This window comes from Haliaeetus albicilla, chromosome 7, assembly GCF_947461875.1.
Source record: "Haliaeetus albicilla chromosome 7, bHalAlb1.1, whole genome shotgun sequence".
Taxonomy (NCBI): Eukaryota; Metazoa; Chordata; class Aves; order Accipitriformes; family Accipitridae; genus Haliaeetus; species Haliaeetus albicilla.
The window spans coordinates 3221829-3242503 of NC_091489.1; the positions used below are offsets into that span (position 1 = coordinate 3221829).

The 20675-nt window shown below is 58.5% G+C and overlaps 1 protein-coding gene across 1 annotated transcript; it reads left to right on the forward strand.

Moving 5' to 3' along the window:
• Positions 1 to 555: 555 nt before the first annotated feature.
• On the forward strand, positions 556 to 15502 carry NGFR (nerve growth factor receptor). The gene is made up of 6 exons (XM_069786544.1): positions 556 to 712; positions 4472 to 4613; positions 9114 to 9473; positions 11211 to 11454; positions 12146 to 12306; positions 12384 to 15502. Exons 1-6 carry the CDS (start codon positions 668 to 670, stop codon positions 12683 to 12685), a joined length of 1254 nt encoding a protein of 417 aa, XP_069642645.1. The 5' UTR covers positions 556 to 667; the 3' UTR covers positions 12686 to 15502.
• Positions 15503 to 20675: the final 5173 nt, after the last annotated feature.

Consider the following 20675-nt stretch of genomic DNA (forward strand, 5'->3'; position numbering starts at 1 on the left):
TGGCTGTGACCGACCTTGAGGTCCGGGTCCTGGGGGTGTCACCGATCCAGGCACCCATGGGATGCTGTTCCTTGTCCCATGCAGCCTAGAGGAGGTCTGCTCACCCAAATCCCAGCTATGGCCACTGACCTGCCCGGAGCCTCTTACTGGGGCTGTAATATCACTAAAAAACCCATCATGGGGACGGGGACCGGTGGAGGAGGTGCGCGGGGACAGATGGACGGATGCGGGTGTTTGAGGGGATGGAGATGGATGGACGGATGGCTAGATGGACGGATGGATGGACAGACAGCGGAGGAGGGTGTACGGAGACAGATGGATGGGTGTGAATAATTGAAGGGCTGCAGAGCTGGCTGGGCAGGGACAGAGCGCACCCCAAAAGCACTTCGTGGGAGGGCGGCGGGGGCTTTGCGGGGGGGGAAGACACGGGGGGACCCGGGCTTTGTGTGCCGGCGGAGGAGGGTGCTGGCTCGGCCGCTCGCCGTGATGCTCCGGGGGCGGAGAGGAGGAGGAGGAGGAGGAAGAAGAGGAGGAGGGACTTGCAGCCCTTTTCTGGCTGCCGCCGAGGCGGCGGGCGGCAGAGGGAGGGCAGCCCGGCCGCGTACCGGCTTTTGGGGCGGGGGGGTGGGGGGGGAACCGGTAACCGGTCCCGCCGCCCCAGCGCACCATGGCCGGGCTTCTGCCGCTGCTGCTGCTGCTCCTGCTCCCGGCGGTGAGTGCAGCATCCCCGGGGAGGGGGGGGAATGCGGAGGGTCCCCGGGGTACCGGAGACATCAGGAGGAGGTGGGATAGGGGGGTCCCGGAGGCATCGCCCGGGGATTATTTGGAGGGTCCCGGGGGTACCAGGTTGGCAGAGATGGAGGGTCCCATATGTACCGGGATGGAAAGCCCGGAGGGTACGGAGCGGGAGGTGGCGGCGGTGGGAGGCAGGAGAAGGGGGGGTCCCCGCCGTGCGGGGCTGGAGGGTCCCGGAGGCAGCGGGCAGAAGGGCTGGGGGGGTGTGAGGGGAGCCGGGGGTGGCGGGTAGAGCACCTCTGGGTGAGGAGGGAGGGGGTCCGGGGAGGTGGGTGGTGATGGGGGACCCCCAGGGCTGGCCTGTGCAGCCCCTCTGATCCCGTTGCACGGAGCTCTGTCATCCCTTTTACCCAGGAAAAAAGGATGACAGAGCCCTCAGTCAGTTGGGGGGGGGGAGGAAGAAGCCACCCACACCCCAGTACCCTCATCTCCTGCCATCCCACATCCCCCAAATCTCCCTTAGACCTTCCCAGCTCCAAACCCACTGCCCAGAAGAGAAGAACCTCTTCTCCCCAGTGTGAGCCTCCGGGACGGCTCAGCCTCAGCATGTGCCGGAGACAAAACTTGAGGGCACAAGGGGCCAGGAGAGAGGGAAATAACCCGGAGCAGGGCAGCCGGGTGGGCACACGGGGATGGACCTACTACCTGGGGCAGAAAGAGGGCTTTTGTTGGGGGAGGATTTGACGAGGGTCCCAGAGGTTTCGTTAGGCAGCAGGACACCTTTTGGGCAGGATATTAAAGCCGATGCTTTAGCGGTTTCGTGTAGAGACTGAGGAGGAAAGCGGTGTTTGCGGCTCCGTGCCGGAGGGTCTCTTTGCCCCGTATGCCCACGGTACCGGACATGGGATCAGGCTGCCTAAGCTCCCCGGGGATGTTTGCTGCGGCGGGTGCATGGCAGAAAAACCAAGAACTGTCCCAGCCATATAGATTCAAATGATTTCACCCCAGGGAATTACCCACCTCGGGCAGCCCCCCCACCTGCTGCGGTGGTGCGGGGGCTTCGGTGTCCCTCGAATCTCCGCAGCCACCTCCCCGGGTCAGGGCTGAGCCCAGCCATCACCAGCCCAGGGTACCGGCTGCCGCGGGGCTGGATCTGCCCCCCAGAATTACACCTGCCGAGCCGGGGGGAGCCTGGCAGCTCCGCTGAGCCCTCACCCAGACAGGTCCAGATGTGCACCCACTGCCCCGGGACCACCCCAAACCCTGGGTACCCCGTGTTTGTTGCTCTTTACCTATGGTGCTTGGCCACTAGGTCCGCATGGGAAGAGGCAGAGCCCTCCCGGTCCTGCCGTGCCGAGGGTTGGCCGGACCCACAGACCTCAGACGTGGCTTTCTCCGCTGCCCAAAGTTTGGGAATTGCTCGGAGCCAGGGGTTTGGCGGTTCCTAGACAAGGTGCTTCGCCAAGAAAGGCAGAGCACGTCTGTCAGGCTCGCGGGCAGTTCGGATCCAGGCTTGCCGCTGGGCCCATCTCCAGCTGTAGCATCCCCTCCCTTCCCTGCTCTGGTGCGAAGCAATTTTTCTGTGCCAGGGCTCCGGATCTAATGGTGCCATGCCGAACTCCTGCTTCGCGTAGCTCCCTCCAAGGCTATCTCCACAACCGGTGGCATCTGCTAGGACACAAAAACCCACCAACACGACTCAGAAAGCAATTAAAAGCTTACAGAGGTGTTGCTCGCACCCTCCGTCCGTGCCCCCCCTCCTTGGTCCAGCTGTCAAAATGCTTTATGGTGTTAATACCTGTGGCTTTGTCAACAGGAGTTGTGTTAATAACATGCACATTTCAGTGGGCTAATGCAGACCATGTGCCCCTCTTATAAGTGTGTTAATCTTTATGGGGGTTTCAGTGCTCAAGACACAGAACTGAAAGGGAAACGCAGGCAGAGCACGGGGGGTGCAGCACCTGGGACTGGAAGTTGCATTTTCTACAGCATTTAGGAGCACAGAGGAGGGGATCTGGGGGGGACGCGGGGGAATCAGCTGCTGCTGGCAGCCCTACAGCAAGGGGACATGTGGCCAGGGGGGTCCCTGGGGTCAACCTCTGGGGGTCCGGGTGTCACATGGAGGAAGCGGCACGGCCGAATCCCATCCCCACGGGCGCACGGAACTGCTTGCAGCTGCCTGCGGCGTGGGAGAGCTGGCCGCTGCCGGCCCCAGCTGCGCTGCCCCAGCCTTCCCAGCACTATTTATAGCCAGGCACGTTCGGCTGCTCCCCCAGCCCCGCTCACGGCTGCTGCCACCGCAACCCTGGGGAGGTGGGATGGGGGTAAACCCCCTGCCCAAGCGGGGCAGCCGTGCCGCAAGTCAGGGCTGCAGAGGATGGAGCAGCAGGGTGAGCTCCAGCCAGGTTTGCTGCAAAGCCCCACCAGCCAGATCTGTCCCCCAGGAGAAGCGTGCAGCCAGCCCGCTGCAAAGCAAACCCCATCCTCACCCCCAAACCCATTTGCCAGTTGGCATTTGGGGGTACTGGGAAGCCCCTACACACCCCAAGCCTTCCTGCCTTCCCAGCTGGGGCCAAGCACTGGAGCAGGCTGCCAGCCTGGGCTGGCGAAGCAGCGCCAAGGAGGAGAGCACATGCTTTCAAGCGCAGGGTAATTGGAGCACTTTGTCATTCAGATGCCTATAATTGGCGCTCCATTGTCTCAGCCGGGCCGGATGCTGCCGGATGATGCACAGCGAGTTCATCATAACGCCGCATTGTGCAAAGAGGCGGCCAACTGGCTGACGAGGCATCCAGATGCACAGGGAGGGAGAGCTCCTCTAAACGTTAGCTGAGTTTCTTTCTCCCCCCCCAGAATTAAGCTTTGTTGGATGGCAAAGGGATGGGCCAGCCCTGGAACGTACCTGCTTGCGAGCAGAGGGAGCAAAAGGAGCCCAGGTAGAGCTCAGATCACCACAAGCATCTCAGCAGTCCCGTGCCCAGGTAGCGATGTTTCCTGCACTGCACGGCCCCGGCCAAAAGGTGTTTTGGGGAGCAGTCATCCTGCAAATGCACCCCACTCCCCAGGCTGCAAAGTGCGTGTGGTGCAGGGTGGCTCTGACCCCACCGCTCCTGGCATATTTATTGCTTCCATATGTGATGACAGGTTTTATAAGCAGATACCCTTACATCCATTAGACAGTAATGTTGCTGAAGGTCTCAGTGCTCCCTTCAAAGTCTTCGTTTCCACCGTGGGGTCTGATTTCTGATCCTCGTGTGCAGCAAGAGCACTGTGCAGAGCTGTCACCCCAGCTCTCCAAACCCTCCATCACAGCAGGCAGGTCTCCCTGCCTCCAGCCTGTAGGCAGTGCTTTGCCTTCCTCCAGGCTGGGAAGGGCTGAGCCCTTCAGGATGGCAAAGCATCCTTAGAGGAGACAGCTCAGGTGAGAGACAAGAACTGCGGAAAAGCCCACATACCCCCCGCTCCAAAATACCCACCAGCCCAGACCGTGGAGACGTGGGCTTTCCTGACCTCTCTCCAGCTGTAGAACTCAGCAAGGGCTTTCCTGATGAGCGAGTTTTGCATAGGAAAGTCATTTCTCCCAAGACCTCTATTTAATATGAGCCCCCTTTAGCCCCGACATTGGATGTCCACCCCTAGAGTGGGACCCTACCTGGACGCGACGCATTTCTCCGCCTGTCCTTGCAGGGAGGGTCCCATAACAAGGGTCACCTCCTGGCTCTGTTTTTTCTCCCAGGGACCCACCTGGGGCTCCAAGGAGAAGTGCTTCACCAAGATGTACACGACAAGCGGGGAATGCTGCAAAGCCTGCAACTTGGGAGAGGGGGTGGTGCAGCCCTGCGGGGTCAACCAGACCGTCTGCGAGCCCTGCCTGGACAGTGAGTACCCCTCCCCTCCGCAAAGCACCGCAAAGGGGCTGGTACGGGGTCCAGGGGGGGCTTTGGGGACCATGAGCATCAGCAGGTACTTGAGTCTCCCCATGTTGTATCCTCTTTGCCTCCTGGAAGGCTTGCCTGGGCACAGTTTGGGCTGTTTGGTTCAATCTTTCCATGCACAGCCCAACAGCGTCCCTCGCGCGGATCAGCTCCACCCCACACGCAGCCTTCCCAGGCCACCCATCTCTGCACCCACACCAGGGTTACTGCCAGCATTTCCCCAAAGCATCTGCCCTGTAAATCCTGGCCACGGATGCAGCATCTCCGCCTGTTTTGGGAACCGTTGGTACCAGGCACCTTTGCAGATCCCCTTTCCGGCACTGTTCCCCTCCCGATGGCTCCCTGGCTACTGGCTTATGGCCAGTGTTTGCCCCTGAAAAATTCCCCTCCCAGCGCTGACTGCACATCAGTCTCTGATCCAGCCACAGGGATGTCTCCCAATAAGCCACCTTTTTTTTTTTTTGGGATTTTTTTTTTTTTTAAACCTTGTAAAGAGTGCAAAATAAAAGCAAGTTTGAGAGAGGAGAAGAAATCACGTAGGTCCCCGAGAGAGAGGGGAGCAGTTTTCTCCCGGCCAACTCCAGGCACATTGCCTATGTCAAATGCTTCATAAATGTCGGTCGGAGATGTGTGCTGGAGACCTGCTTAAATGCTTACAGATGAAGTTGTCCAACTATTACTGTTTAAACAATGCCATGATAGGCATAAGCAATCTGTCCTTCAAATTTACTGCTGCAAACCCTTTGAAGGCCTAAAGACAAATATTTCTAGGAAAAACTGTGCCAGCCAAGCCCAGATTGCTCCGGGGACGTGATTTGAGAGGTGGAAGGGACAGAGCACGGCTGTGGGGGAGCAAAGAGGAGGCGAAGCCGTATAAACAGAGCAGCGCCAGCAGGGAGCAGGGGACAGAGCAGTGTCAGGGCAGTGCTAAAAATACCTCCGCGTTCCTGCAAAATCGATGAACAACGCTTACCCTCCCAGTGCCTGGCTGCAGGGGCTGAATCCCACCGTCTGCAGCCTCAGGGCTGCTCTGCTGGATAATCCTGCGGGACACGGTGGGCTCGTTCCCTCTCGGGCTACGACAGGCTCAGACCCATCTTGCTGCAAGGTGCCAGGGCATCCACTGTGCCGTCCATCCCCATGAGCCCTTCCTACAGGGAACCTGGCCTGGGTGTAAGGCTCCGGCTCCCAGGCATGCAGGGCTGTAAATCCAAAGGGTCACTTTGAATTCCTGCAGATGCTCAGACAAGCCTGTTTCCCAACCCCCTTGCACTTCTAGGCTGGCAAATGGCTTGCCTCCCTGATTTCTTTTGGGGAACTGGAGGGATGAAGGGAGTTTCCACCCTCCCTGGAGGACATGGAGCTTACGGAGAGACCAGGACCGTGACCTGGGTGGGGTGCTGGGAGCCCGTGTATCAGCCAGGGTGCAGATGCAAATGCTGCTGCTCTGGTTTGCATCCCAGCTCCTCCTGCCCAGCCCCACATTGCTCCAGGCCAGGCATTTACGTTTTTGCAGGAGGATTAACATCAGGCAGCAGCTCTGTTGGGTCAGGGAGCTGAGCTGGAAAGTACCAGGACAAAAGGGTCTGGGCCCGTCCTCCACTTCTGCTGGGATGAGAGCAGCCAGGAGCAAATGCTGCAGCCCCCAGACCCCCCAGCACCCCACACAGACTAAGAGCAAAGCCCCAGAGCAAAATTTTGGGCCCTGCTTAACTTTGCTGCTGATGGACCAGCAAGGCTGAGTGCTCCCAGCCTCCAAGCAGCTGCCAGTTGCCATCTCTGTGCCTCAGTTTCCCCCACAGCCCTTCATCTGCATCCCAGCAGCTCCCAGCCCTGCCACCCCTTGCTTGGGAATATCTACTATACTGCTTACCCAACTACACAGCAGTGTGGTGGTGTACACCTCAGGGCAGGATCAGGCCTATCGATCACCTTGATAAGAAGCAGCACCAAGTAGGGAAGCCAGCCCCCTCACCACCTTAAAAAAGGGAGCAGCAGACAAGCTGAGAAACCACAGCCAGAGCACACCCCCCTGCAAACCTTCCTGCTTTATACCCCCAGCCCTGCCCCAGCTGTAGTCTTGCATTCATTCATTAACGGCAGCATAGACTAATCCCCAGAAGCTCATCAGCTGGGAGCTGCTGGGTGTGTGTGTGGGGGGGTGACCATGGGGCGACTCATGGGTGCAGGTGCTGCAGGGGGGGCAAACGCTCCCCCAGCCATCCTCTGAGCCCAGAGCAGGATTTTGGGGTGGGGAGAGAAGGAGACCTGCAAACCCCATCATCAGCCCTTGCCAGGATGGGGAGAGGGTCTTTTTGGACCTGGGCTCACGCCGGATCCTGCTGCCGCGGGTGCTGGGCAGGTGCAGGCAGCCCCGGTCCCGGCAAAGCACCCTGTTTGCCAAGCGTGAGCCGGTGGGGAGGAATGCGGGCACGGCCCTGGGCCGCCGAGATCCCCACCTCCACCCTGGGCTGCCTCCAAGCTCTCACCTTGGATGTCTTCCCGATTCACCAGCCAAATTGTTTTGCAAAAATTTGCTAGAATCAAAGCAGCACCCTTGCCAAAGCCTGCAGGGACCGGGGGGGCCAGAGGGGCTGGAAGAGACGGTCCCTGCATTAGCCCAAATGGCTACTTGCTTTTTTTTTTTTTATTATAATTTTCTTTCTCCCCCTCCCTTGCCAGCTACCCCTGATTGCTGCCTCATGATTTATTTATCCCGCCTCGCCAGCCTCCATCGCTGCGGGCAGGAGGGAGGGGGCCCTGTTTGAATCTCAGCTGTAATTGCTCAGCTCAGATACCTTGCTGCCACTGAAAATGTGCCCACTCAGCCATATGCCTTTCCTGGCCACTTCCCCCGCTCTAATGGTATCTATCAATAATTCAGAATAATGCAAAGGATGAACCCAGGTTAATGGGAGCCGTGCATGCCGGCGGTCAGCCTGGTGCTGCTCTGGTTCTTCTCACTTGCTGGGCAGCAAGGAAGGCAGGGGCAGAGGTGGCAGCTCAGGACCAGCAGCAGGGGAGCAGGTTCATCCCTGGGGTCCTGCAGTTCCAGGGAGGGCGCAGGGCCAGCCCCGAGAGAGGAGCAAGACACCCCGATGCAGGCATGGGGTGGAGGGAGATGTTGGGGGGTAGAAATGTCACGGCTGTTGCTGTTCAGGGTTTGCTGCGGCTGAAGAACAGTGGGAAGGCAGCCACTGAGGCTGGGATGGCAACTCCATCCTGCTCTTCTTGTGCAGGCGATGCTAACCCTGCCCATCACCGTGGTCTCGGGGCCCTTCCTTCCCCTCTATCTTGAAAACGGCCAAAAATTAAGCACGAGAACAGCTCTGCCCTGAGCCTGTCCATGGCTCAGTTTCTCCTTAGCCACCCCGGGACGATGGAGGCCACTGAGGGTGGGAATTGCCGATCCTCCTCGGGAGACAGGCAGGTAATTAAAGATCAGCACATGGCTGGATTGCCTTCCTGAGGAGCAGGGCAAGCGGAGGGATTGCGGTTGAGGTCCCCAACACCTTCTCCATCAAGGAGGCTGGACTTTCCCCCGGTGTTTCAGATGATGGAAGACGGGGCGTTGCGGCAGCGTGGGCTGCGGGGGGATCGATGGGAGGCAGCCGACTCAGGGACAGCAGCTGTGCCCTCCAGAACAGGAGCTTACCCGTCTTCCTGGGCTAAAAATATCTTCAAACACCTTTGGGAGCGGTCAGGGGAAGGAGGGGGCACGGGGGCGGCTTGCCAGGCTGCGGGAGGAAGATTGATTTCCCCAGCAGAGTCAGTCTTGCAGGATGAAACCGGAGAGCAAGAAGCCCCGGGGTCAGAGGAGAGTCAGCAATTAGTGTTGTAACCTCCTGTTCGCATCACGCCCCGCGTCGGGGACACGAGGCTGAGGAGGGGGGCACAAGGTGGTGATGCCCCGAGGGACTCCCTGGGCAAGATGCAGAGGAGAAAGCGTTTGGGATGCTGGGAAGAAGAGATGGCTGTAGGATGCCCACGGGGACCAGAACTTGACCAGAGGTTGAAAACGGGGATGGTGCTCTGTTCGGTGGCAGGGATGGTTGTCTGGGGACATGGGCACCATGGACATGTTGAGGGCAGCATCCAGCCCTGGCCTAGGCTGCAGGAGCTCAAAGGCTGGATCCCCTCTGAGCTGGGAATTGCTCCAGAAAGGGGGTAGCTGTTAATGGGAAGAGGAGCCTGTGTGCTGGGGGATGCTCGGTGGTGTTGAGGGGCTGGGGAAGGAGGGGACAACTTCTCCCTCTGGCCCAGAGGAAGGGGAAGATGGTGAAAGGGGAGATGGCCCCAGCCAGCAGCCGCTGCGCGAGCCCACCTCCCCAGCCCAGCACCATTTGGTGATGGGACAAAACCAGTGCTGGGGAGCAAAGCGGCCACAGGGGCTGGGGATGCCACGCTGGGACCCTGCTCATCTCAACCTCTCTCCCCTGCCAGGCGTCACCTATTCGGACACGGTGAGCGCCACGGAGCCGTGCAAGCCCTGCACGCAGTGCGTGGGGCTGCAGAGCATGTCCGCACCCTGCGTGGAGTCGGACGACGCCGTGTGCCGCTGCGCCTACGGCTACTACCAGGACGAGCCGAGCGGGAGCTGCAAAGAGTGCCGGGTGTGCGAGGTGGGCTTCGGCCTCATGTTCCCCTGCCAGGACTCGCAGGACACGGTCTGTGAGGAGTGTCCCGAGGGCACCTTCTCCAGCGAAGCCAATTTCGTGGACCCCTGTCTGCCCTGCACCACCTGCGAGGAGAATGAGGTGATGGTGAAGGAGTGCACGGCCATCTCGGATGCCGAATGCAGAGGTAACGTCACCTTTTTCTGGGGAGAGCTGTTGCGGAGGGGAGAGTGGGGTTCGCTGGGACTCCTGTAGCACTCCCTGCCTCAGTTTCCCTTTGCGCTACAGCAATGGGGAGGCAGGGGCATGTCCCTAGGCTCAGAGGAGAGAATCCCGGTGTCCAGCTGAGACCCCCCAGCCCTCGGGCATTGCAGCGTGCAGCTTCCTACCAAGGCAGCACTTGCCGTGAGCCCTCGTCTCCCTTGCAAATGCCTGGCCCCAGGGTCTGCCCAGCTTTTTCCAGGGGCTTCCTTGGCTGAGCTCCCGGCAGGACGCTTCTGCGGATGCAGGCGCTCTGCCGGGTGGCTTTTGGCATCCGGGAACAGCAAGCGGAGCCGAAAGGTTCACCAGTCTTGGATGCTGTGCTCGCCACCGGCCGAGCCTTCATCAGGAGGGAACTTGGCAGCCGATGGGTTTCTGATAGGAATTAACTACCCTGAAGAGCCGGGGAACAGCCAGCCCCAGAGTCCAGGAGGGTTTGGTGCCCAGGGGAAGGGGGAGAGCATCATTCACCGGCAGCAGCCTCCTGCCATGCCAGCCCACACGCTGCTGCCGTGCGCAGTCCCCCCAAAGGAGCGGCAGGGCTGCTTCGGCTGGGGATGCCCCAGTTGCTCCTTGGCAGTAGCAATGCGATTCCCTGCCCCGAGCCCAGCCGGAGAGAAAAAAGAGCTTTGTCCCCGCCGCCGCTGATTCACGGCGCGGGGGCAGCCAGCGCAGCTCCCTTGAAAGGGTCGAGTAAATGGAGCCATAAGTCAAGGAGCACAGGGCCAGCTTTGTTAGCCGGCAGCGGGACCCTGCCGGAAACAACCGTGACGGTCACCGAACCGTCGCTCTGAAAGGGCAGCGGGGTCCGGCCGGGGGGGCCGGCGGGGCAAGATGCCAACTCCCCGCCGTGGCACCCGCTCCATCCTCGCCGGTCCGGCGAACGTCCGCAGGGCTCGCTGCCGGTGGGTGCGGGATAAGCCCCTGGAGAAGGGTGGGAGGGGGAATTTGGGAGGGAGCTGGCACCCAGGGGAGGGATGGGGCAGCCGCAGGTGAGAGCATTTCCCTGGGGCAAGACAAGACATATCCACTCGCTCCATGGGACGTGCCTGGGTGCGGCGGGAATGGGGTCACTCCCAAACGGGGCCGGGCTGGTGGGGTGCACGGCTGCAGGCAGGGGCCGGGAAAGGGGCAAATCCCGGCTGTGATGCTGCTGGCAGAGGAGGAGCCCGGCTCCGTGCGAGCTGCGGAGGCAGCTGGGTTGCCTTGCAAATGTCCTGGTGCAGATGGGCAACGGGTCGGAGGCAGCTGGGGCTGCTTCGGGACCAGCGATGGGAGCCCGGGGCTCAGCTTGCACGTCAGGGGAAGAGCTTCAGGACTCAAGGAAATCCAGTGCTGGGAAAGAAGAGCTTACAAAGCCATGTCCGTGTCCAGCTATGACCAGGCACCATCAGCCATTCAGGGCAGGGGACAGCTTCGGCTTGTGCTGAGGACCAGGGAGGCTGGTGCTGTCTGGGGCCAGGGGACGAGGTGGTTTGTAAGGACAAGCCTGGGGACAAGGGGATGGGGCAGAGCTGGCACCTCTGCAAGCCCCACAGCCTTTGGAAAAAGATCTCTGCAGAGACTGTTGTCCCTTCCCCAATTCACCCACCACAGCCTGTTGCAAGGCACGGCCAGCTGCGTGACTAATTATTCTCATTTCTTTTCCCCTCCCTCCTGGCAGACCTCCACCCTCGCTGGACAACACAGATGCCATCCCTGGTGGGCTCCGACAGCCCCGAGCCCATCACCAGAGACCCCTTCAACACCGAAGTGATGCCCAGCACCCTGGCAGACACCGTCACCACCATCATGGGCAGCTCGCAGCCCGTCGTGAGCCGCGGCACCGCCGACAACCTCATCCCCGTCTACTGCTCCATCCTGGCGGCCGTGGTGGTGGGGCTGGTGGCCTACATCGCTTTCAAAAGGTAGAGGATCAAGCAGCACCTTGGGGTGACGGCAGAGGATTTAGGTAGTGGGAAACAGGCTGCCCCCCCCACCTCAGAAATCCCACAGCCAGAGCTGTCACCAACAAGGGAGAGAGGGGTCCAGGCTGGGTGGGTAGGAGGTGAATTTCCAAAAATGCCTGAAAAATCAGGCGGTTGAGAGGTGAAAGAGGGAGATGGCAGCAGGGTGGAGGTGCAGGGTGGGGGAGCCCTCATTGCAAACCCCCCCACCCAGCCCCGGCCCCTACTCGTTCTGGCACGCCGTGGGCGGCCGTCACGGCCGATCACGCTCAGCGGCTCATCCCCGGCGTGCTGGGTTTACACCTGGCCCCGGGCAGGCCCCAGCAGCTCCCCAGGCACCCCAAGGGTTTTTTGGGGGGGGACACCCACAGGCAGCCCCAGGACCCCTGCATGCTCCGGCAGCGCATTTGCAGCAGATCCCCGCGGAAGGGAGCCCTGCCCTGGTCCCTTGCAAAGCTTAGATGCTCGGCACCTGCAAACACCGATTTAAATCGATCCGGCCGCTACGCTGGAGAGGTTGAGCCAGAGGCTGTCGGAGAAACGCTTTGCCCTGCGAAAAGTGATCCCAAGAAAGCGGGACAAAACAACAGACCTGCTCCCAACCTGGGGGACGTCGCCAGCGGCTGTCACCTCCCCGCTCCTCTCCTCGCAGGTGGAACAACTGCAAACAGAACAAGCAAGGGGCCAACAACCGCCCGGTGAACCAGACGCCTTCGCCGGAGGGGGAGAAGCTGCACAGCGACAGCGGCATCTCGGTGGACAGCCAGAGCCTGCACGACCAGCAGCCACCCAGCCAGAGCACCCAAGGACCAGGTAGGGTGAACCGGGGGGGTTGCAGGGTGGGCAAGTGCACCCCAGGGACGGGCTTAATGCCGCTTCGTCCTTCCCAGCGCCCAAGGGAGATGGGAACCTCTACGCCAACCTGCCGGCCAGCAAGCAGGAGGAGGTGGAGAAGCTGCTGGGAAGCTCCGCGGAGGAGACATGGAGGCAGCTGGCCGGGGAGCTGGGCTACAAAGAGGACCTCATAGACTCCTTCACCCGGGAGGAATCACCCGCCCGGGCTCTCCTGGCCGACTGGTCCTCCAAGGAGACGGCCACCCTCGATGTCCTGCTGGCCGCCCTGCACAAGATCCAGCGCGGGGACATCGCCGAAAGCTTGTACAGCGAGTCCACTGCCACCTCCCCCGTCTGAAGGGTGGCCCGGGGCAGCCCCGCGGGGTCCCCTTCTCCCTTCACCCCCTCGCCTCTCCCCTCCCTGGCACCGAAAGCCCCAGAGGGGAGGGTGGGAAGGAAGCGGGGGCTCCCCGGGCCCCCCCAGTTTACAGTCCTGTATGCACTGACCTCCCGTTTTCGGTATCGCCCCCTCCCAGCACTGCCTCCCCCTGGCAGCCCGTAAGCTCAGTCCCGCTCAATGCCCAAAGCCTGTCTGCTGCCGGATCATCCTCTGCAGCCCCATGAGGCTGGACGGACGGACGCAGGAATGAGCACCGTGCTCTGAGCCCTCTCCTCTCTCCCCTTCCCCTTCTCCTTATTCCTTGGGGCTCCAGTTCTCCTCTTCCTCCTGCCCTTCCTCCTTGGCTCACCCTGCCGCTATCTCCCGCTCCTCTCCAATGCCCTGAAATCCAGCTGCTTTCCCCAAACTGCAGACGAAGGGCAGGGCTGCGATGGGTATGGAGAGAACTGGAGCTGCTGTACCAGGATTTGGGGAGGGAATCTGGTCCTACAGCCGGGCTGCACCATGGCGGGGGTGGGCTGGGGGAAAGGACTTGGCTTCCAGCAGCCCAACCTACACTGTGAAATTTGGGGGGGCGCAGCCCCCACGCACGCTCCACGGGGCTGCCAGCGTTTGGTCTCGGTGAGGAGCAGCCGGGACCACCCGAACATTGGGGGCCAGAAGACTGGGTGCCGTGACCTCCCTGCCAGTGCCCGGCTCACCCAGGCACACTGGAGCTCCACGGGAGGACACCGAAGGTCTAAAGGGCTGAAAAAGTGCCTGCCCACAGTGGGGACACAACAAAAGGGCTCTGCTCATCCTTCCCCCCGGCATCCCCACGCTGCACCCACCTGGGAGCAAAGCCACCCTGCTGCCATTGCACTGTCCCTGCTCGCCCGCAGAGCCGGCCGGGGCTGGTGGTCCTGACCCCCTGCTTGTAAGGGCTCCTTCTCTTCCAGCACTGTGAAGGGTGGCTCAGAAATGCCCCTACCCACTCCCCTGCGGGCTCTTTGCCTCCGTCCGGGCACGCAGTGGGTGCTGCCCACCCTCAGTGCACCAACTGCCTCCCTGGGGGCATCCTTGGGTGGCCCCAGCACCTCCCTCCGCTGGGAGCCCACCCCAGCCCCGGAGAGGGGACATCACTCACCGCCTCCAGAGCTATAAGTGCATTTTCTTGGCATATCAGCTCCCTGCCCGGCACCCAGCTCACTCATAGGGGATGCTGAAGAGAAGCCGCCGGGCAGGGGAGCACCCCGTTCCCCCCCACGAGCTGCCACCGAGCAGCCAGCGCGGTCCTGGGGGATGTCCCCAACACAGCTACGGCTTTGATGTCTCGCTTGCCTGGAGCATCATGAGGTTTTTGCAGAAGAAGGGCTGTACGGTGAGCTGGTGCCTGGCACCAGCACCTCGTACGCCTGCGCCTACGAACTCCCCCCTTCGCCTCTGGATTCAGCCAGAAACTTTCCTGAAGGCAGAAGGTGATTTTCCTCCCCTCCTTAAGGAGATAAGCAAGACTTGTAAATAATGTCGTGTTGTTTTACTAACTGCTTGATGTTTCTACGTGTGACGTGGGGTGACGGCACCCATCCCGGCCCCTCTGCTCTCCCTCACAGCCTTTCTGCCTGCAAGGCGAGCTTTCGTTTTGCAGCCCAAGTCTTCGGTCCCACCTCATTTCTGGCCTTAAAGACTCAATTGGGGGGCAGGGAAACATGCACACCCCAAAAATCGCTGCAGCAGGTCCGTGAGAAACTTGGGAACGTGGAAGGATTTGGCTGCTCCCAGCAGAGCTGCCGGGTGTCGATAGGGAGAGCTCAGCGCTTTCCGAGGGATTGGAGGCTGCCTCAATAGGATTCAAGTGCCCAGGTCCTTCAAAAGCTTTTGGGAATTTTGCCTCCTGTGCTTTGGATGATAAAGCAGCACAGGCTGAATCTAGATCTCCAGAACGGGATATCTGACACATCCTGCCCTCACGCAGCAAAACAGCCAAGATCCCTTCGGAGGAACAAACCCTGCGACACGTTGGCTGCCGGCTGCCCACACCAAACCTGTTGGTTAGAAACACTTGGCCCCAACAGGGCTGCGAGTCCCACACCTGAGTCCCAAACCTCTCCCATCACTAAAATCCAAGGAAACCGCCCCAAATTTGCAACTCTACTCGCAGAGGGCGACTCCGGCTTGTGAACCCCCGGCTGGGGCGCCTGCTCCTGCCAGACCGAGCCATCCACAGGGATGCTTTTGGATGAATTTCAGTGTTGGTTATTGTCAGGTTGTTTCCATCGGTCCCTTTTTTTGGTGAAGCGGCTCAAATACAAACTAAGGGCAACTGGAATAAAGTGCCCAGATCAAAAGCAAAACAAACTGCCCAGTTCAGTCTGACAAGCCAACCTGGCCATACCTTGCCAGCTGGAAACTGCTTTTCTTCAGGACAATATTGCCACGGTCTCAGGTTTCAATTGCCATAGTAAAGGGATTTCCTCAGGGCTGAGGAAACGGAGACAAACTCAGCATCCAAAGAGAAGCCGGGGGACGCCTCAAATCCCTGGTTGCAGGAAATAAATGAAAATAAAATGAAAAAACAGGGAGGGAAAACCAAGCCAAAGTTAGCGCTCGTCGGTATGTTTTGTGTCCTTTTCTAATGTTTCTGTTGTACAAAGAACGTGTGTTTCTCCACTCGCCCCTCTGTAATACCAGTGCTGATTTATTAGGAAATTTTACGGTGAAGAAATAACTGTCGTAGAAGGAGTTTGGGGGGTTTGTGGGTGGGGTGTGAGCAGCATGAGGTGGGGGGGGTGATGCACGGGGGGTGGTGGGCCGCCACGCCGGCCGGGTGGGTAGCTGTCCTTGTGTATCCGTCAGATGCCAATAAAGAGCATCACTACGTTGGCGTGCTGCTTGGTTTTTCCACCCCCCCACCCCAAGAACTGAGGTTTGTGAATCCATGATAGGAAAGATGGCCTCAAAGCCTTCAAGGGTGGGGTTATTTTTTTCTTCTTTCTTCCCCATCCTCCTATTTTAACCTTATAAACAGCAGGAATGTAGAGTCTGATCTTATCTGGTGAAGGAGGCTCGGACCTCAGCCAGGAGCGCGGCATTGGGAGCTTCGCACGACTTAACCAGTTTTGTACAACAGCTTACTGTGGTGCCAGGCAGTGTTCTGAGCATCCCACCGTGCTCCCACCCCGCTAGTGCGCTCCAGGAAAGACCTTCGATGCTGGGGAAAAACCCTAGAAAAAGAGGGTAGCTTCCTCCTACTACTCCTCCAAGTTACTTCAGCTGCTGTAAAAGAGCATTAAAAGGCTCAAGTCCACTTATTTTGAAGCATTTTCTGCTTTGGGCACGAGGCGCCTATTTCTGCACCCTGGTGCCATTAGGAATGTGCCCTCAGCACCCCAAAGTCCAGGATTAGCCTCCCGAGACCCTCCACAAAAACCCCCAGACCTAGGGAGATTTATTTAGGTGGGGGCAAGTTTTTGCAACAAGTCCAGGAAGGGTTTGGAGGGCTCAGCTCTGGGTAGGCACAGGGATACAGGGTGCATTTCTGATGCTAAATACTCACACAGCCCTCAGGCAGCCAAATTAGGGAGAAAACCCCCAGGCACGGTGGCAGGTAAAACTTTTCCCAAACAAGAGGTTGACTCTTGCCCCAAAGAGCTTCCGATGGCTCCGAGGAGGGTGCGTGTCCCCAGGGAACGTGGGACTCATGGGCGAGGGCAGCTGGGGCTGGTGTTGGAGTTGCTTCACGCAGGATCGCGTGTGGGTTTGCACACAGAAGTATTTACACATCACAGTTTATAAGAGCTTGAAATAGGATGCTCAAATGTAGCTGGTTTTATTTTTGGCTGGCCCGGGTCGCTCTCTAGCAGGAAACATAATGAGGACCAGGACTGCACACGCATAAAGAGCATTCCCCTTCCTTTTTTCAGGCTCCCACACAGCACTGCAAATAAACAAGGGAAAATAATTGCAATCAATCCATTAGGTTTAATCTGCTTCCTCTTAATCCCCATCCTCCCCTGGGAAAGGGGCTGGAATGGAGAAGAGGAGCAGAGCCGAGCTGCGAGCGTGAGCTAAAGGATTTCTGCTTGCAATGCCGAGGAAGGGAGCCTGGGACCAGCAGGCAGGACTCAGGGTGGGCAACGAGCATCGTCTCCCACCATCGCTCCCTGCATCCCTGGCTGAAGGCGTGCTGGGGGGAGAGGGAGGGAAAGAGCTTTGCAAGGTGGTCTTCACGTGCGGGATCAGCTGCATTAGATGGTCCTTGGGGAAAGCAACCTGATTTATGGTTAGTGCAGGAGGGGGGAAAAAAAAAAAAAACCAAACCAAAACAACAATAAGAGCTGGAAAGGAGCCTGATGTTTGTATCGGCTGGTGAGCAGGGCTGGGGAAAAGGCCCTGGAAAACTTCCTTCCCCTTCTTTATGGGTGCCTGGGGAGGGAGAGAACAGCCCCCTGCTTAATCTTGCATCTGCTGCAAGGAGCTCTGGAGGGGCTCCCCCGGGCTGGGGGCTGGCTTGGGGGGGCAGGAGGTGGAGGAGGACACTGGACCACAGGGACAGACCCTTGCTGGATCCACACACCCACTCTGGCCACCATCACCCCCAGCAAAGCACCACCGCTTTGCTAAACCACTCGCCATCCCCAGCAGGAGGTCTTGGATAACCTCAGCAGTCACCCAGAAAAAGGAGAAAAAAAACCCCCAACAAAACAACAAATCCCCTACACATTAAAACCCCATGATGCACCAGGATGCTTTTGATTCAAATCCTGGCCCCTACGGGGAGCTGGGACCTTCCCTTTGCAGAGGGACAAAGATGGGAAAAGAAAGCGGAGCTTCCAGAAGAGCAGCAGGGCTTTGCAAGTGAAACAACAGCTCATGGCGCCCAGCTGCAGCTGACAAACACTAATCTCACCTATATTTCTTCCCCATCCATCTGTCTGCCTCCAGAAGCAAGCCGAGCAAGCATTCTTGCAGGTTGCCCCAGCAATTTAGCACAGATTTGGGGGTGCAGCCAGCCACGGGGAGGGGGGGAATTTGGAGATGCTTCAATCGCTGACCCCAGAGACAACCCCAACCTGCAAACAGCCCCACGGTACCAGCCCCGAGCAGGTCACGCAGGTCAGCTCCAGCATCAGCAGCCCCATCTCCCCCCTTTGCACCCCCAGGCAAAATCTGCCTCCCATATGCCGGCGAGAGTCACATTCCCAAATAATGGGAAGCAGGTCGACGGCAAAGCCGGGAGCGTGGGGGCGATGGCCATGTGCCAGCACCGGGCACGGCACGGCCCCGAGGCTGCCTCGTGCCGTGCGAGCGTGGGGGGCTGCTCAGAGGCTGGAGGGGTTGAGGTGGGGGCTAACGGCTCCCGGGAGAGCAGCGTGGCAGCTTTCCTCTTTTAACCTGCTCTTAGCTCCTCGTCTGAAGCTTTTCCAGCCCCACAGCCCAGTTCAGGAAAGACAGGGCTGAGCCGGCATCGCAAGGTGCTGATTTAACCCATCACCACATCTCTACTGACCAGGCTCGGGTCGGGGGAAATGCGTGCGTGGTCCAAACCTTGAGTAATTGTGGATGCTGTTGTAGCATCCAGAAGCTCTAGCAGAAACTGCGGCTGTGCCTGGAGCAGGATAAACCCACCCCAAAAGGCAAGGGGACAAGCCAGTGGGTGAAAAAAAAACCAATATGCCTTGGTACCTGGCAAGGCAGGGTGGAGATGGGAAGGTCCCTGCATCTCAGGGTGTCCCCACCACCCCATATGGGGTAGGAGACACAGGGGAGCGGGACATGGGTGTCCTGGCTCAGGTTATTACAGGACAAGGATGTCTGAGCGATGACAGAGCCAAGACCAGCCCCTGCAGCCACCTCACGCGAAACCACCCCTAATTCAATGCATCTAAGAGATATTGCGTCTCACTCACCTGGGAAGGAGGGACAGCACTGCCACCACCAGCAGGGACAGGCAGCAAAGGGAAAGGAGAGGGAAGGAAAAGCCCTGCCCTTCTTCTTTCCCAAATTTCTCCCAGGTGATTCTGCTTTGCTGCAGCTGGGTGCAAACCAAGAGAGGTGGTGATGGGGCTTTACTTTAATGGATGTGGCCTTCCTGGAGGGGGTAGGGAGAGGTTAACCAGCCCCAGATGGATGTGTTTTGGGGGAATTTAGCAAGGGAGACAATGTGAGAGGGAATACAGCGGCCAGGGCAAGGCAGTGGTTCCCCCCAAGCGTATGCAATTCCTGTTGCTGCTGTTGAATCATCTCAGCAAGACCCAGCACAGAGGGTCTGGCACAGGGAGCATGAGATGTTGCCCAAAATATGCTCAGAAAACCCATCTCCAGCCCAGCAACACAAGAGTGAGGGTACAACAGAGTTGCGGAGGGAACCCCAAATTAACACCCCAGCCAGGTGAGCTGCAGCATAAATGGGGCAAAACACTCTGGTTTCCCTCAAAGCATCACTCTGAGATGCAAACTGCTGCTGGCTTGTAACTCTACACACATTACAGGCTCCTGTGCAAAGGCTGGCTTCATCCGAAGCTGAAAAGAAGCCACCTGGGTATTGAGCAGTGCTTTTGTTCTGGCAAAGAGACAGCAAAAAGCCATCTCAGAGCATGGGGAAGGCAGCAGAGAGCCATCGAAATGGCCAAATCTCTCCAACGGAGGCATCACAGCAGCTCCCTGAAAGTTTACCCTGCTCCTGCGAAAGGCTTCAAGCACTGCACGGCACCTTAGCGCTGGGCAATTTTGTAGGAAACTTGCCAAAAGCTCATTTTCCTGGTCTTTTAATTATTTCCTTCATCTAAGTATGAAAGGGGAAGGGGTAGGGGAATGATTTACAGAGACTGGGAGAAAGTGGTCGGGTTGGTTTCCTTCCAAAAATGGCTGAAGACAAAATCACTCAGAGCAGGAAAAAGCCTCCAAGGGGTCTGGAAGAATTGACATTCTCCTGTTTCCAAGGGAGGATGGGGCAAATGAAGGAGGTTTTAATTCCCAGGCAAACCGAAGATGAACTTTAGCCAGGACATTGCTGCTTCAGAGGAGGCTTCCAGGGTCCCTTGCTCCCCAGGCGAGCATGCAAGCCCTCTCCTGAGAAAATTGCATCACTTGGGTGCAAAACCAGGCTGAGACCCAGTCTGGAAGGATGGTAAAGAGGTTTTTATTCCCTCAAAAGGTGAAAAACCCCATGCAATTCCTTTCAGTTCATCAGCTCCCCTTGGCCATTGGTTGGTGAGTCATTTTCCCCATCTGAAAAACAGAGCGATCATAAATCCTCCTCAGATACAAGGTCCCAGGTTAGTTTATTACTCATTTTAAAATAAATATTTTATTCTTTTTGTTTTTTCTCCAGCTGCTGGGTGTTGGAAATGTCTCTTTGTTTTAGAAACAAAACAAAAAAATTCGGAATAAAACTTTCATTAGATGCAAAACGAGACTCTTCCGAACAAAGCGAAAGGAGAACAGCCTCCGGTCCCGGCTCACAGTTGCCGGAGTTTTGCATCGCAAAACTCCGGCAACTGTGAGCCGGGACCGGAGGCTGCGCTCCGCTTTGCAAAACTGCCAGATTAAGTACTCAGAAATACAGATTTCTGGTTTTCCGACTAGGGAGGCCGGGCTGGGTGCCAGGCGAGCCGTGGGAAGGCAGCAAACAGCGGCCAACTCCAGTGCACCGGCACTGACCCTCGTGCATGATCTCCCTTCCCATCCCTGGGCGCATCCTTGTCCCCCCCTCGGTGGACAGATGCCGGGGAAGGATCTGTTTTTGCAGCCTGTCCTCCAAAACCAAATGAAATCTTGGTGCAGCCACATCTTTCCAGTTCTCTGCATCGCTTCATGTCCCTGTAATGCCAGGGATGGGTCACCACCATGGCAGCCTCATGACAAAACCCAATTCTCGTTAATATTCATCAAGCTTGAAGAGTGAAAAAGAAAGAACTGATGTGAGGCCAGCGAGGATTTTGCTCAGCTCCTGATCAGGGAGGAAAGT